The 15,905-nt window shown below is 29.2% G+C and overlaps 1 protein-coding gene across 2 annotated transcripts; it reads right to left on the bottom strand.

Moving 5' to 3' along the window:
• Positions 1-5,868: 5,868 nt before the first annotated feature.
• Positions 5,869-13,502, bottom strand: UBP23 (ubiquitin-specific protease 23). 2 transcript variants are annotated; one of them, XR_014434197.1, is made up of 12 exons: positions 13,088-13,502; positions 12,818-12,932; positions 12,491-12,601; positions 11,661-11,833; positions 10,979-11,305; positions 10,652-10,777; positions 9,472-10,116; positions 9,075-9,185; positions 8,382-8,997; positions 7,869-7,933; positions 7,214-7,307; positions 6,458-6,505 (listed from the first exon to the last, which is right to left on the bottom strand). XR_014434197.1 is itself a non-coding variant. In XM_020373570.3 (11 exons), the coding sequence occupies exons 1-11, from the start codon at positions 13,355-13,357 to the stop codon at positions 6,346-6,348; spliced, it is 2,748 nt and encodes a 915-aa protein (XP_020229159.1). In that variant the 5' UTR covers positions 13,358-13,498; the 3' UTR covers positions 5,869-6,345. The 2 variants fall into 2 exon arrangements, 1 of the variants encoding a protein (XP_020229159.1); XM_020373570.3 differs by lacking the exon at positions 7,869-7,933 and having other exon boundaries at positions 5,869-6,505; positions 13,088-13,498.
• Positions 13,503-15,905: the final 2,403 nt, after the last annotated feature.

Genomic DNA, 15,905 nt, shown 5'->3' with positions numbered 1-15,905 from the left:
AAGTAAAAAGAAAATCATTTATAAGCTCTCTTTTTAATTACAATGCCTCTGAATTTAATGTATTAACATTTTTGCGGACGAGTTCAAACGAATACTTATAAAGTTAGATTCATTTGTCATGTCTATTTTTAAAAGATAATAGAGAGAAGGTGAGAAAGTATATTCCTAACAATTTTTTCTTACTTGAGATGTAATTAGTTAGCCAATCGATTAAATTAATTATAAGTATTGGAGAATTAGGTATTTATAAATTATAAGTAAGAGCTTATAATGCAAAGATGGGATCATTTCATCCTCAAAACGAACAAGGAGTGACCCAATTTCATGTCGTTTCTCATGTCCTCGATTTTAATGAATGTGGATGATCTTTGGTGGGAGATTAATGTTGTTGGTACTAGGAAAGTAGGAAACTCTCTCCCATTGTTTGTTACCAACATATTAACTACATGATCGTGGTTTCACACCCCACCTTCCAGTCCCCAAAAAATAAATAATTGTATGATGATAGTAGTCATTTAAATGGGTTAGCTAGGTTTCTTGGTAGAATAAAGTGGATTTTTTTGACTTTGAAACATAGAAAAAAGTTCCTTTCTACCCCCATTTTCCAAAGCGAGTTTTTTTTTTTTTTTTTTCTCTCTCCCCTTTTCCACCTTAATTTATGCACACTAGGTTGCCAATTTCATAATGTGGGGCATTCTTCAGGAAGAGTGGCAGTAACCAATTATCTAGCATCATGTGGACCCTCTATTTGGTGACCCTTCTTCACTTGAAAACAATAATCGATTTCAATTTGGGGTTTTGAGCCCTTCGGCTAGTTTGTCTCATCACGTGAAGCAATGCAAGGGACCAATTTTCATTTTTTCCACCTTTTCTTAATCTTTAGTGCATATTTTTTAATTCCATTTATTTCATTAATCACCTTCTATTTTTTTCGTTATCTCTCTGCTCTATCCTATATCCAATGGTTTTTTTATTAATGAGATTTTGTCTAGTGTCTAGAAATTTTGACTCTAGAGTTAATTTTGTGACTTATAAGAAGTCTATTTTTCCACCAGTGGCCCACAATGCCTTCTTTCTTTTGCACTCCACTTATTTTAATCTTAATTGGTGAAATGCTAGCACACGACTTTAGAACTCCGATTTGACTTCATTCCCATTTATATTACGAGTTTAATGCGGATAATGAGATTAATGATCATGTAGAATTAATGCAAAAGAATTTATATTATGAATAAGTTAAAAGTCATTAATTCCCTTCAAAAAAAAAAGTTAAAAGTCATTAATTAATAATATACTCTTTTAGTCTCAAAATAATTATAGTTTAAGATTTTTATAAATAAAGCAATAATAAATATATAATTTTAATAAAATAACTCTTTTAATAAATATGTTGTTTTTAATTATAATAATAAAAAATTTATGAGAGAACAAATTAGAGAAAAAAAATAAAATAAATATTATATTGAAAAGCGAATATATCAATAAATTATTAATTTTATAAATCAAAATTATAAATACACTAAAATTATTGGATAGGAAGTTAATAATAAGTTCATATTAAAAAAAATCTCAACATAAGTATAATATTAATTTTTCAATATAATATTAATTATTTCTTTTTTATTTATATTTCTAATAATTTTTTTTCTTTTTATCTATATAGTGCGCATTTTTTTTATCCATCTTTTTTAAGATTTCAAAGTAATATTATTTTTTTTCTTTCAACTATTCCATTGTATTCTTTAACTATTGTATAAGAACTTACACTGTTCACCTGATAGTCAAAAGCTTGTTCTAGCAAATACTTCCTCTAAACCTATATATAAACAAAAAGAAAGTTTTTAAAGTTTTTAGACTTAAATAAAAATGAATTTCAACTAAATTAACTTAATTTAATATTTTTAATCCAAAAATACTCCTAAGACAATAAATAAGAGTACTATCTATAATAAATATGATTAATAATATTTTAGTAAATACAGTATATATTTTATATAAAATTATGAAAATTAAATATATTTACTTACTTTTCTTGATTTATGTGAAATGAGTTAATTTTATTTATATAAAATTCAGATAGAGTATCCTTTAATTTTTATGTATATTTTTGTGGAAGGTGAATAACCAATTGTATTTGAAAAGAGAGATCTTTGAAAAGTTTAAATGTGAGAGAAGAAATTGATAATAGATAATTGCAATGATTTAAAAACCGGACCGAACCGGCCGGTCGGACCGGTTGGACTGGGAATCGGTGGTTCATCCGGTCCGAATCTTAAGTTGGATCGGTTATGCAGTCGACCCGTTTCAAATTGGATTGAACCGGTCAATTTTCTGGTTCAACCGGTGAACCGGTGGGTCAAACCGGTTCAACTATTTTTTTTTAAAAAAAATTTTTTAAGGGACCATAAACCACAAAAAATAATAATGAAAATTGCATCTCTTAATGGAAAAGCAAGGAGTCTTATTAAATATAACAATGACTACTTGTTCTAATATATTTGTTTGCAATATATACAACTTAAGTAACTTTTATAGTATATTATTAATTTTAAATTATATATTTAATAATATAATATTTATGTAAATATTATATATATTATTTTGTGATATTAATTGCAAGCATATTATATATGTACATATTATTTATATTTTTAATTTGTATTAATATATCATTTAACATGTAATTTTTTATGTATTTTTTACAAAATAAAAATAAAAATAATTTTAAATAAGATAGAAAAATTGAAATTTAAAATAAGATATGAATTTATTAAAAATTATAAGTATAAAATATATTTAATATAAATATTTTTTTAATAAAAATAAATAAAAACCGAGTCATGCGGTTCAACTAATGACCCACCGGTTCAACCTTTGACCCACTGACCCAGTACTTTAACCGATTCGATGACCGGTCCGATTTTTAAAACTATGAATAATTGGAAGAATTGTTTGGATAAACAAATTATTTAAAAAAGGTAAAATAGGAAATGTATGAACAAAGTCCCTTAAAATTAAAAAATTAAAAAATTCTTTAAAAACTTCAGTTTAAGCTAAAACGACAATTAATTAAAAACAAAGAGATCATTATATAGAAAATAATTTTTATGTTGCATCTTTATATTATTAATGAGGATAAATCATAAGATTAATTTTGTAAAATTATTATCATTTCTTTTTATTTAATAATTTTTTAATTTAAATAAAATAGTTTAAGATAATACCTGTTATAAAACGGGAATATGAAAAAGTATTATTAAAGTATTATTTTATACTGTTAGTATATAAGTTTTTATTATTGATGTAAAGATCAATAAATTACTATATATTATATATTAATTGTTACTATATATAATAGTATTGTAATCAAATTATTGTATAAAAGTATTTTATATTTTGGGTGCATAATTTTTTTTAATTACTACTATATTGTATAGAGAAATGTTGAGGCAGAAGAGAATAGAGTAATTGGTACATTGACATGGCAAGTTGGGGTTTTGATGCAGGAAGTGTGGATGAGTGAGAGAGAAAAGAAGAGAGAGGCAGTGATGAAAGAAATGAAGTGGCGTCAGTGTGTAATGATTTGCATTCATTAAGAGTGAAGCTTAATGAGTAACATGAAATCAACCGACAATGTTACTTTCAATAATCATACAATCCCCACTAATATTCTAATGCTGACATTATGTTTCTTATAATCATGCCACCATACTTATATTTCAAATCACGTCAAATAAATTATGTTCCTCCTGCAGATCCTCCACTTCATCCACTCATCAACCCCACCATACTTATATATATATATATATATATATATATATATTTATATATATATTTATATATAACTTGCAAATACCTAAATTTTTTAAAAATTAATTTTTTTAATAACAATAAAATTGTTCAATTTTTTTTATATAAATTACCTTGTACTACTTGTTTTTTATATTTATCTTTTTCTTAATTAATTATAGTACATATTTTATATTATTTTTTTTATAATTAATATCATTTATTCTCTTAATTAATTAAAATATATATACTTTTTAAATAATTATAATTAATATATTTTATTAAATTAAGAAAATATATTTTAATTAAGGAGTATTTTAGTTTAAAGATAATTAATATATCAAACATTGTGAATTGGATCTTATATATAAAGAAATGAGCAATTATTCAAAGTTAGATTTTATAAATAGAAATAAAATTAGTATTATGTAATTATATATAAATAAAAAAAATCACATGAATTAAGAAAAATAATTAAATATATTTAATTTTTATGATTTTATATAAATATACATTACATTTATAAAATATTTTTAATTACACTAGTAGTTAGTATTTGTGTTTATTACTTTAGAGGTATTTTTGGTTTAAAAATATTAAATAAAATTAATTTAATTGAAACGTGCTTATATTTTGGTATTAAAAAATTAAGTATTTTCTGGTTTATATATAAGTTCAGAAAATATAATAATAGAAGAATCAAGTATATAAATAATTTTTTTAATGTAACACTTATATTCTTTGATTAACGATCAGGATTTTATTTTTAGTTTGAACATAAAGTTTTAATTAAAAATATTGCTTTATTTTTATTGAAATTAACTCATGAAAATAAGTTATACCTTTTTATTAAAAATAAATAAATAAATCGAGTAATATAGATACCATTACGGATCCAACATGGAGGGAGAGAATACATGATCTCATTCAAGAGAGAGCATGCTACGTATCGTGTGATTCCATTCAGCAAATGTGTTGCATAGAGACCTTTTTTCTTTTTCTTTTTTTAAGTATCTTCCTACCAATAATTGAAGACTAAAATTTTTAATGCGTATAAATTATTTATGTGGATTTTGTTTTCAAAAAAAAAAAAGTCATCTCTATATACTATATAAATCATTTTGAAGTTCAATATTAAATTAATATGATGAAGATCTCGTCAAATTTTTTAAACAAATAAAGCATGCATGATGCACATATTTGTGCAAGCCACAAATGATGGAGTATATAAGAAGGTTCAACTACTCGAGAGCAAACATTTCATGCACCACTTTCACACTATTCTTCAACGTCATACCAACACATTACTCACTTGCTAATTAAAATATATAACATGTCATTAGTTCTCAACTTGCTAACTTATGTGCATTTCTTTTGAGCCATATGTCTTTTTATTTAATTTTAATAATGCGTCTATTATTAGTTTTCATATCAGATGGAATTTAATATTTTTACCTTTAATTAGTTATTTAATCCATGGAAAATATTTTAGTGACTTTACCTACTTTATGCATAATGAGGCATGAGATACCAAAGTTTTGTGACTTCTATATTCTCATTATGTATAACAAAGTTTATACAATAAACTTGCAAAAAAAAATCTTGTAGATTTTTCTTGTGAATTTTTCATGCAATTTTTTTTTATGAATTTTTTTATTTTTATTTTTTGCAATTTTCTTCAAATTATTAAATAATTTAATAAAAAATATAATTACTTTGTTAAGTTTGATGAAAAAAATCATTGAAAATTTTAACATTTTCTAAATGAATTTATTCGTGGAGACAGTGGATTCCTACATATAAGTTAATCATTCTTTTTATTTTAACTGATCTTTTACACACAAAAAATAATAATTAGAGCATGTAATAGAGTTTTTAAAGTTTCAGAAACTAAAATTTTGATGTAGGGTAGGGGGTAAGCACATTACTTCAGCTTTATTAACAAATAAGCTTTTAAAAAGCCATAGATTTAACATAATAGATATTTAATATTAAATTATATTTTGAAAACATTATTCTTAACTAATCTTTTCAATCATCCCGAATAACAATTCCTTTTATGTTAACCCGAACAATAGCTAAATAGCTAACTTGTAAGCACTTGATAATAAATTATCTTACAACTTTTCCTAGAAATTAATTGTACATACAATTATAGTACCTAATCCAAACTCAAAGCAAAAGCTGAATACAAGTACAGTACTCATACACACTAGGCAACATGGAATTGAAATACAAAATGTCTCGACAGATTTAAATTCATGAACAAAATTTCTGAGCTACGGCATGCAGCTACAACAGAAATACAGTAGATTTCATTTCACTTCTCATACAAGCACTAATAATCTGAAAATGAGAAATGTCCTACACGAACAAAGGTGTGCACAAAAACCCAACCCTCGGCGGCTCTCTGCCCCAAAGACAATATCCAGCAAACAAAATTTTGTACTGGAGAAAAGAATAAGGTAGGTGCTCTCTTCACTACACTTTCACCGTTTGACAAAATTGCTGCAAAAGAAACCCACAATCGATAGAAGGCAAAAATAGTTTTGGTCGTCATATCCTAAATGGCGGGTTCCCTGAGCAAGAATGATCTAACTTTGCCCTTTTCAACTTAGATTTCTCGATAGCAATTTCTTGGAAAAGATTTGGCCCACCAAAACTATGCTTGAAGCCCCTTAGCTTCTTCCTCTTTCCTTTATCATATTCTTCATCCCTGTAAATTGTGACAGCAAGATGAAAATTTATAAGAGGAATGTATAGAACAAATTTTAGAACTACGAAAGAGAAAAGAGAGAAGAGTGTTGGATAATAAATGATGTGATGGAAAGAGACAAATAAGAGAAAAGAGAGAAGAATGTTGGATACAATAAATGATTTGATGGAAAGAGACAAATGATGTATAAATTGTTGGATGTAATATTACATCTCAATTTATAAATATATTCAAAATTTTGGATCAAAATAGTCCAGTCACACATAGTAATGACAAATCCCAAACTTCCCCCACCAAAACTCCAAGCATGGTGATCAGAACCTCTATTCTTTGGGAAGAGCGGTAATTGCATGCATAATACCAACAATTCCTTTTCATTTATGCTTAAACCAATGCACCAATTATTAGCTGAAGGACTAGGTCAATAAGAGCATCTACATGGAAAGATACTATTTAAAGGCAATCATTTTTAACACAATCTAAAACCCAGATTAATCAACACAAATTCAAATTAGTAGAAGAAAACACTTTCTTAGACAGTTTTGCAAAATGATAATTTTTAACACAACAAAGGCAAGTATGACATTGGGCAAAAACTGTTTCTTCCAATGCTTCAATTAACCATGACAAAGTAAGGCACAAACTAATAAATGCCCGCATTACTATAAATAAACAAAGATGAAAGAAACAACATATAGCCAAGCTCACCATTCATCCCCTACATATCCAATGCTGACAACCTTGCCCCTCTTTGATTCCAAAGGCTGAGACGATGATAATTCAATATCATCCCATCGCGCAACTGTATCCAAATAAAGAATAGACATGTTATATTCCAGGAATACAGGGGCCACAATTTCAAAAGTGCAGGGAAAGGGAGACAAGATTAAATGGAGCAGCTAGATTTATCAAAGATGAAGATTATATAGATGACATTAAGTATGTAGAAAAGATTCACATTCTAGACCCAGGTAAAGTACCAGTACTCTTAAATGTTGATCACACATATACTCACAATATTTGTTTGGTTTACATGAAGTATTTCAAACATTCGTCGATATCCAATAATTGCAGTTATCATGTTTGAATATCTCCAAACTGAGACTTTCATCCCACAATACCTATATTTAATTAATATTATTATTATTATTTAGAACAGATCATCATTGTAACAATCACAACATAAATTGTGGACACTGCCACAGTGCACCACTGCCACTGCTAATGTAGTTACCGTTCCTATTGGACAAACATAGAAATGACAGATCCACAATGATAGTGAGTATGGTTTCATTGATAAAATAGAAAGTGAATCAAGAGTAAAATTTGAAAGTGAACAAGGTTGAAGGCGGTCATTCCTCACTGTTACAAGAATTCCCTACGGGAGGAAAATCAATGTCTGTATCGCTAATATTTCATTATCCTGTGCTGCCAAAAAAAAATATATTATACATTTTAGTTTAGTCAATTCGAGAAATCTGCTAAGCCATAACATTCCTTGTACATAATACAGTACAGGATGTAGAGGCACCCGGTCAAACATTGAGCCACCAAAAACAGCACAATTAGGCAAACTATTAACCCAAAAGTCAATATCATCTAATCTTAAGAGATCCCAAATTAAAATGTATCACAAAACTAGGAATGTAATAATGTCAAGTCAACTCAAGTAGCATTTAGATCCACTAAAATGTTTAAGCACTAAGCAGATCATAAAAAGTACATTATAATGGTAAAAATCCAAAGACATTACACGAACAATTATGCTGTCCACATTGCACAGCATTAGAGCAAGAATAAAACCACAAGGATGTAGAACACAAATTAAATGTATTGTGTCAGACAACTAGAAGGGAAAATACCAATAGAAACTTACCAACAGTCTCCTCCAGACCTCGAGTCAGCATACTCATTAACCCATTATGCATTTGATTTCTTCTACTATCCTGCACACTATTAGCTTGTCTAGTTTCAAATTGGCTTGCTATTGAAGCCCCAGATATATTTTCTACTTGCGTTGCTGATGCAAGCACAGCACATTTATGATCAATTCTCTTCCTAAATTCTCCTTCAGCACTATCAGGTCTATAACCAGCCTTAGTTACTTTACTTTCAGAACAACTCAGTACACAAGCAACTACATCAGTTTTTCCAAGCGTAGATAGTTTGGCATTGTCTGATGAAAAAGTAAGTTTATCCAGCTTTCGTTTGTCTGAATTCTTCAAACCCAAAGTGTGGCGTTTACTTTTTTTACCCTTCTTCTGTGGGCCAACATAAACCATGTAACGGAAGATTGGGCGAAGATGCATGCTGGCTACTTGATACTTAAGGAACTTCTTCTTTGGTTTCTTCACATGTTTTTGATTAATCCTCTCTCTGCTCAAAGGTCTATTTATTGACACGTTAGGAACCGGTCCCTGAGAGCCAACCAATTCTTCATGCACCACACTACCAGTTTTCTCACAAACCGAACTGGTTGCAAAAGTTCCATGCTAAACATATAAAAGTAAAGTCAATACATAAACACAATCAGGCACAAAACAATGGGCACATGGGATAGGACAGAAACCTGAGGGTTAACTTTCGGATGAATTGGTGAAGTTACAGAGCAAATGCCATTGGCCATATTTGTGCTTGAAACATGAGGTGCAGCAACATCGACTTTCTCGACAACAGTTCTCTAAGTGAAGAGAGAGAAGATTCACAGTTTTCAGAAAAGATTCAATATAACTAATATGGTCCTAGTCCATAGGGATGGCAAAATATACATTCATAATCAAACCAATCCATCCATTTGAAGAAACAAAAATAAAAGGATTAAATGGAGTGGGTTATTGTGATCAATGAATGGTTAATGATCCATCATATATCCATCGTTTCCCAATCCATTGGATTAATAAATTATTAAAAAACATCCAAATGACATCCCTACAAATTCAGCACAAAGAGGATAATGGAAGCATTACCTGCAGAGACTCAGATTTTCCATCTGTAGGAAGTTCACAAGTCTGGGGATTAGCTGATGAAGGAACTATTGAAGGAGAACCTTTAATGCCCTCTTTTGAAATTACATTCCTGTTACACAAATTAACTTTTTCTCCAAGTGGTGCAGTTAAACATTTCAGATTATTACTAGGGAGACTATGATCTTTTCTAGAGTGATCTAATGATGACAAGCATTCATGTTCTGATTTAGCTAGAGAGAGTCCACCAGGTGAGTCATTGTATGCCTGTATCTGTGTCTTGGAAGAAAGTTCGGATCCATGTTTTTTACTTTGCATCAAGTTTTCTGCTAATGTGACACCCTGTTTTTGTGGAACCAGAGCATCCTTCATAAAAGAATCCCTTGATGAATCAACATGTGACATTTTCTTCTCAGCTTCAGCAGTCAAAGGTTCGCTACATAATTTATTTTCTGCTATGCCATTTGGATAAACCTTCAAAACATGGTTTGAAGTTGAAGATTCTCTATTTCCATTCACATTAGTCTTCATATTCTCTTTCTTAGCAAGGTCAACAGGCTTCTTTGGAACAATACTTTTTCTATCACGAACATAAAACAACATGTATGCCTGCTGATTTAAAACTTCGCGCTCACTGACATGACTTACCTGTTGCAACAGTGCAAATTGTATTAGAATGATAAATAACTGACTTCAATAAAACAGCAAAAGAAAAAAAAAACACATGTCTGGCTTTATATAGTATTCCTCCAAAAACATCAATACAATATTCCAGAAGTTATGCATGTCATTTCCATAAGCATATAATTAATCAGACATTTTTGCAAGCGGCAATATTTATCCAGTTCTGAGAAGTTAGAACAAACAAACATCAAGCAATAATTTAAGGTATTTCAATTTCTAGTTTATACCAATCACCAGCTAAAGCTCAGTTTTATTTTTGTCATTAAACAAACATCGATACAATAACATCAACTTTAATTTCAAGGAAGCATATATTATGGATAGAATAAATACAGTTTAAAAAAGATGCTATTCTGCATGATAAAATTTATTCTACTTTTTAATTGCCCACATGGTGAGGCATTAACTTCTTTTTACCAACTTGTTGATAAATTAGTGAAAGATTTACAAAAAATACATAAAACCAGAAAAAGAAAACTATAATGCATATTTTCAGTACCCGGTTGTCGTCCAAGGTATACCACATGTTATTTGAAGTGCGAACATAGCAGTAATAGTGGCCAGAATGAGTGCTAGAACCAGAATGAACCAGAACCCCATATAGAGAGTACTTCAAATCACCCTCCTGCCAAACGGAAGAAGCTTGGAAGTAAGAAGCATAACATTACCATAAGTCACAAACACATAACATATAATGTCAAACAGCATAACAAATACTTCGAAACAACAAACTGCAAAAGATTCTACTGAGCTTGTCATTTTGAACAATGAAAACAAAAATATAGAAAGATAATTTAAATAAATTTCAAAAATATATATTGCTTACATATGAGCCACTGACAAAAGGTTTCAAGTCCAGTGCATAGCCAAATTGAACCTTCTTTTTAATTTTTTGTCCAGGGTCATGTGCATAGAACCGCTTTAAATGAATTGTTAGCACATAAGGTGCCTTATGAATTGTTAGCTGTTTGAGAGCCCTAACTTTCTGTTTGCATCGTTGACAATGGTACTCCCTCTCCCCTCCATCCAACCATTCTGCAGCCGTGAAATTTGCAAGTGCTTTTTGCAACGAATCTGCCTTGAATATTTCAAGACTTAAATCTAAGAAAGGATCAAATTTGTTGGAGCAATAAGAACACTGCTGACATTTAACCTGGAAAAGGCAACCAAAGAACATGTAATTTTTGTAATGTACTCATATATTGAATTAAAAGTCCAATATTATAGTTGTCATGCAGTCTTCTCAGAGATATTGCATGAACATCTCAAATACTTTTATGTATATGAGTTGTGCTCATTTAATAATGTTCACTCTTATAATTTAAAATATTTATTTTATATTAATCTTAGGTGTTGAATTATCAGTATAGTGCCCTATGATTATTAAAATTTGCCATATTCCCATGCCAGTGTCATATCTTATATCTATCCCATGTCTTTTCTGGGTTCCTAGCTCAATTGGTAACGACCTTACTCTCTCAAAATCCCACCATGAAGCAAACAGTTACCTGACTCCTGAGACGACCACCAAAGATTTTATGAACAAAACTTTTCTCATAAGCACCAGGTGATTCACTTGGTATGCCAGAAGGCAGGCAACATTTATGCATACACTCAAGTAAGTTCACCATATACTCATGTGCATCCTCTTGCCTTGCATTTCGGAAATTTCGTGATATGCCTGATATCATGTCAGGATTGCAAATTTCAAGACAATAAAGGGGAAAAGGGGACAGGGAACATTGCTTATTGCTTGTAACAATCAAGCTAGCTAACTAGAAAAACCGTACTATGCCTCATATAGCGCATCAAAAATCGTTCTTAGTATCATAATAAGCTTTTTAGATAGAGTAAACAAAAATCCACATAGCCGTGCCACCTTGTCAGCTGTAAGAATAATAAATCCTGTACTACCATCTACTGTTAAAAGAAGCTAAAAAGGATAAATCAGTAATGGGAAAGTTCCCAAGAAGTTGCATAACAACAAATCTTATTGCTTGGCAAATAGATGTCGTGAAGTTGGTTCTATCTATTTTTCTAGAACAGAATGCTAGGGCCTAGGATACAAGTATTGTCTGATATATTTATATGCAAAGATGTGAAGTTTCACTGTTAAAAGAATGAGATGCCGAAAAACATACATGCGCAGCAAAAACAATCTTCCATGACAACCTTTCTCCTCATGCTCACGGAATACAAGCACAAAGGACAAGATGTGGAAATGAAGCAAATTATTTTAGAACAACAGCCTAATTTATATCAAATGTCAAAATCAACGAGATAGAAGAAATGAACCATAATTGTCCATTAATTAATCAACCACAAATCATAAGGATACAACGTAGATTCCCAACCAGATCCTCTGGGGATAATATTCTCCCAGTTGATTGCAGTGCACGACTAACATGATTCTGTATAGCACAGAGAGCACAAAATCCAGCAACGTGGCCTACATTGATTGCAAAAATACAATCAGAAATTCAACATATCAATTCCCTTCACACATATGCATAATTTCCAACTAAAAAAACCTACAAAAACATAACACTCTTCAACTGCATGTATTCACCAAGGCCAAGTACATCAAAACAAAAGTAAACCACACACAAAGTATTTCCATCTACATAATTCGCATGCGTAACACAAAACGCGTTTAGTCACTCACATGACGTTTTATGCTTCCCACTTTGCAGATACGCAGCTAGTGGCTCTGTATACGTCAAACACTGAATCACTGAATTGAGAAAACACGTGTTTCCCAGATTCCGCAACCCAGCTCCCTGAAAACAACAATTAAGATTTTCAGTTACAGTCCTAACGGTAAAACGGAACGAATCAAGAACCAATCAAAAACAAAAGTCCGTAGCAAAAGCAAATATTCCTAATGACGCGTAAACCAATTTTCCGTGAGAGTAGGCAGCGAAATTGCACTCACTATTCTCCGGAAGGTAATTCCGAAGCTGAGCTCCGGATCCAAGCCGTACTCGGAGAATTCGGATGCGTCGTGTTTCTTAGTCGCGGCGGAGGCGGAGGAAGCAGGGTCGGAGGAGGAGGGGTTTAGGGTTTCGATGTTGAAGTCATTGGAGAATCCCTTGAAGGGCTTCTTGACGGGAATGAAGACGATTTTTCTGGACAAGGGAGTGGCGGTGGATGGAGGATCCGGTGGATTCGGAAGTTCCGTTTGGATCAACGAAGCTTCCGACATGGCGTGAAGGAGTGGTGGAAACGCGGCGAAGAGAAGAAGAGAGAAGCAGAGGCAGAGGGTTTCGTTTCGGCTTCTGAAAAGAGAAGTAATAGTTAAACGGTGGTGGCTACTAAACCCTACACCGCCAACAACACACTCTTGCGCCTTTTCTTATTCTATTTTTAATTTCGTTTTTTCTTTTTCTTACTCTCTCTAACTCTAACTCTTCAATAATTAGTGGTAGGGCCTGGCCCAAACGGAGTGGTCTCAAACAAAACAACTGGCCCAATCAAACATGAAATTTCAATTATCATAAGTACACTTTTTCTATATAAAAAATAAATAAATTATATTTAATTTTTTATTTTCCACAAGCGGGCCATAGTTGATTCCAACCTTGTCATGACTACAAAAAAACAACTTTAGGGTTGAGAAAGACTAATTACTGGATCCATTAACAATTAAGCTTGGTCTACCTCTTCTCCTTATATATGTTTATTTATTTATTGTTTTGAATTTGTAAAAGGTACGTTTTATTGCTTTAGTCAATATATTTGATATTTGATTTCAAAACTATGTGTTGCACACGTTGAGTTTCTTGAAGATGAACATGTAATTTTATTATTTAGTATTAATGAGTTTATACAAATAAAATAAAATAAATTTATATATATTATAAAATCTTAAATCCTAAATTTTAAATCTTAAATATTAAGATATGTTATGTTTTGGTATGATGACTTTTTTTTCTTTTATAGTAATTAATAAACCAACTCGATGATACAATATTATATAATATTATATATTTAAGATTCTACAAAATATTTACTAATAATAAATATATGTGATAAGTGAATAAAGTTGTTTTTTCTATTTAGTTATTATAATGATTAAAGAATTTATCAATAATCATTTTGGATCTCTTCTTTATTTGGTTATTAAGAATTATCTTATCAAAAATTTTAAAAGGCTTCGAAAAAATAAACACTAATAAAAAATATTAATGATAATCATTTTAGATTTTTTTTTATTATTATTATAAAAATCTCATCAAATATTAAACAATTTTTTAAATGCTAAAGTTGAACATAATAAACATTTTAGATCTCTTTCATATTTGATTATAATGATTGATTTTTGTAAAAAATATTAAATTGTCTCTACAAACAAGTATTAATATAAATATATAATTATAATCATTTTGAATATATTAAGTGGTAATATAAAAAGTTGCTATTCAACCATATATATCAAGTGACAAACATAAGAAATAATTATTCAACCTTATATAATTGACAAATATTACATTATTAAAAAATATTTTCAAAGAAAAAAAAAGTATAACATATTTTGACCATTGTTATGGAATTATATATTTAATATTTTTTTTTCTCTAATGCTCTCATTTTATGATTTTTAAATAAAAATAGTTGGTAAAAAAATATTCTTATCGAATACTTATTCTATCTCATCTTAAAATGTTTGCAATTTAATTTTTTTTCACACAACTTAAGAATACTAAATATATAAATTTTATATTAGTTTTCTAAGATAGCATCATCCTACAAGAAATATAATATTTTTAATTGTGGTGGTTAAAAATTTTATGAAGAGACAAAATAGAATAAAAAATATTATTACGTTAAAAATCCCCTTCAAAAAATAATATTACATTAAAAATTAAAAACATCAATCCTTTTTGATATTTTACAAATGTTAAAGTTAAAGTCATTTTGAAACAAGAGAAGTAACATTTTAGGTGGATGGTGTTGAGTTTTTTTTTTTTTTTCATTTTCAAATTTTATTTTTAAAACAAAACATGTTTGGTTAAAATAGTTTTGAAACCATTTTTATTATATTTTCAAATTGACTTCAAGTCTTGTGTTAAAGTCAAGAAAATTGATTTTTTATTTTTTATTTGTTTTAAATTGTATGAGATTGTATAGGTAAATATCTCCATGAATATCTACAAAAGAAGAAATTATGAAGAATACTATAAAATTAGCTAATGCATAATTAATTTGTTGATATTATTTTTTTATTAGTTTTTCTATTTTTTAAAAATAATATATAGAGTAGTTTAACCTTTAAAAAAAAACTGATTTCAATTTTCCTTTTTTTTCTCTCCACTAAAAGTGTTTTTAAAGAAATTTATCCACATTAAATTTATCTAGATGAATTGTTCCAAAAATATTTATTATAGGAAAAAATAGAAGAAAAATTTAAATGTGTTTCATCATAAGTTAAAATTAGTTTATTCAAAAGTTAATTTGTAGAATCTCTCTCGCAGTTTTTCTATAAAATGATAAATTAGTTTGTGATAAGCTAGTTTGAGCTTATAAAAAAACTTTTTCTTTTTTCTATTCTTTCCCTCAAAAGCACTTTTTTTTTTAAATTATTTAAATAGGCACATTAACATTTGTCATGTTAAAACTATACTTATTTTTACATTGCATTAAAATATCAAGACACGTAATTTCAATGTACTAATTGAGGTCACATTAAAAAAGAAAGAAAGAAAGAAAAACAAAAGTTTTTAGAAAAATGTTGAGCTAATTTAATATTATTT

This window comes from Cajanus cajan, chromosome 5 (genome assembly GCF_000230855.2).
Source record: "Cajanus cajan strain Asha chromosome 5, NIPB_CcT2T_4, whole genome shotgun sequence".
NCBI classification, from domain to species: Eukaryota; Viridiplantae; Streptophyta; class Magnoliopsida; order Fabales; family Fabaceae; genus Cajanus; species Cajanus cajan.
Note: the sequence above shows the minus strand (reverse complement) of the source record. Positions and strands in the feature narration are given on the sequence as shown.

What these genes read in the sequence shown, in the direction of transcription:
- UBP23 (XM_020373570.3), bottom strand. Translation starts at nt 13,357, where the DNA reads ATGTCGGAAGCTTCGTTGATCCAAACGGAACTTCCGAATCCACCGGAT. An exon ending in TGGGAAGCATAAAACGTCAT is followed by an intron (nt 12,602 to 12,817) that starts GTGAGTGACTAA and finishes CAATCAATGTAG; the next exon opens with GCCACGTTGCTGGATTTTGT. An exon ending in CTTTTGTCAGTGGCTCATAT is followed by an intron (nt 10,778 to 10,978) that starts GTAAGCAATATA and finishes TCCGTTTGGCAG; the next exon opens with GAGGGTGATTTGAAGTACTC.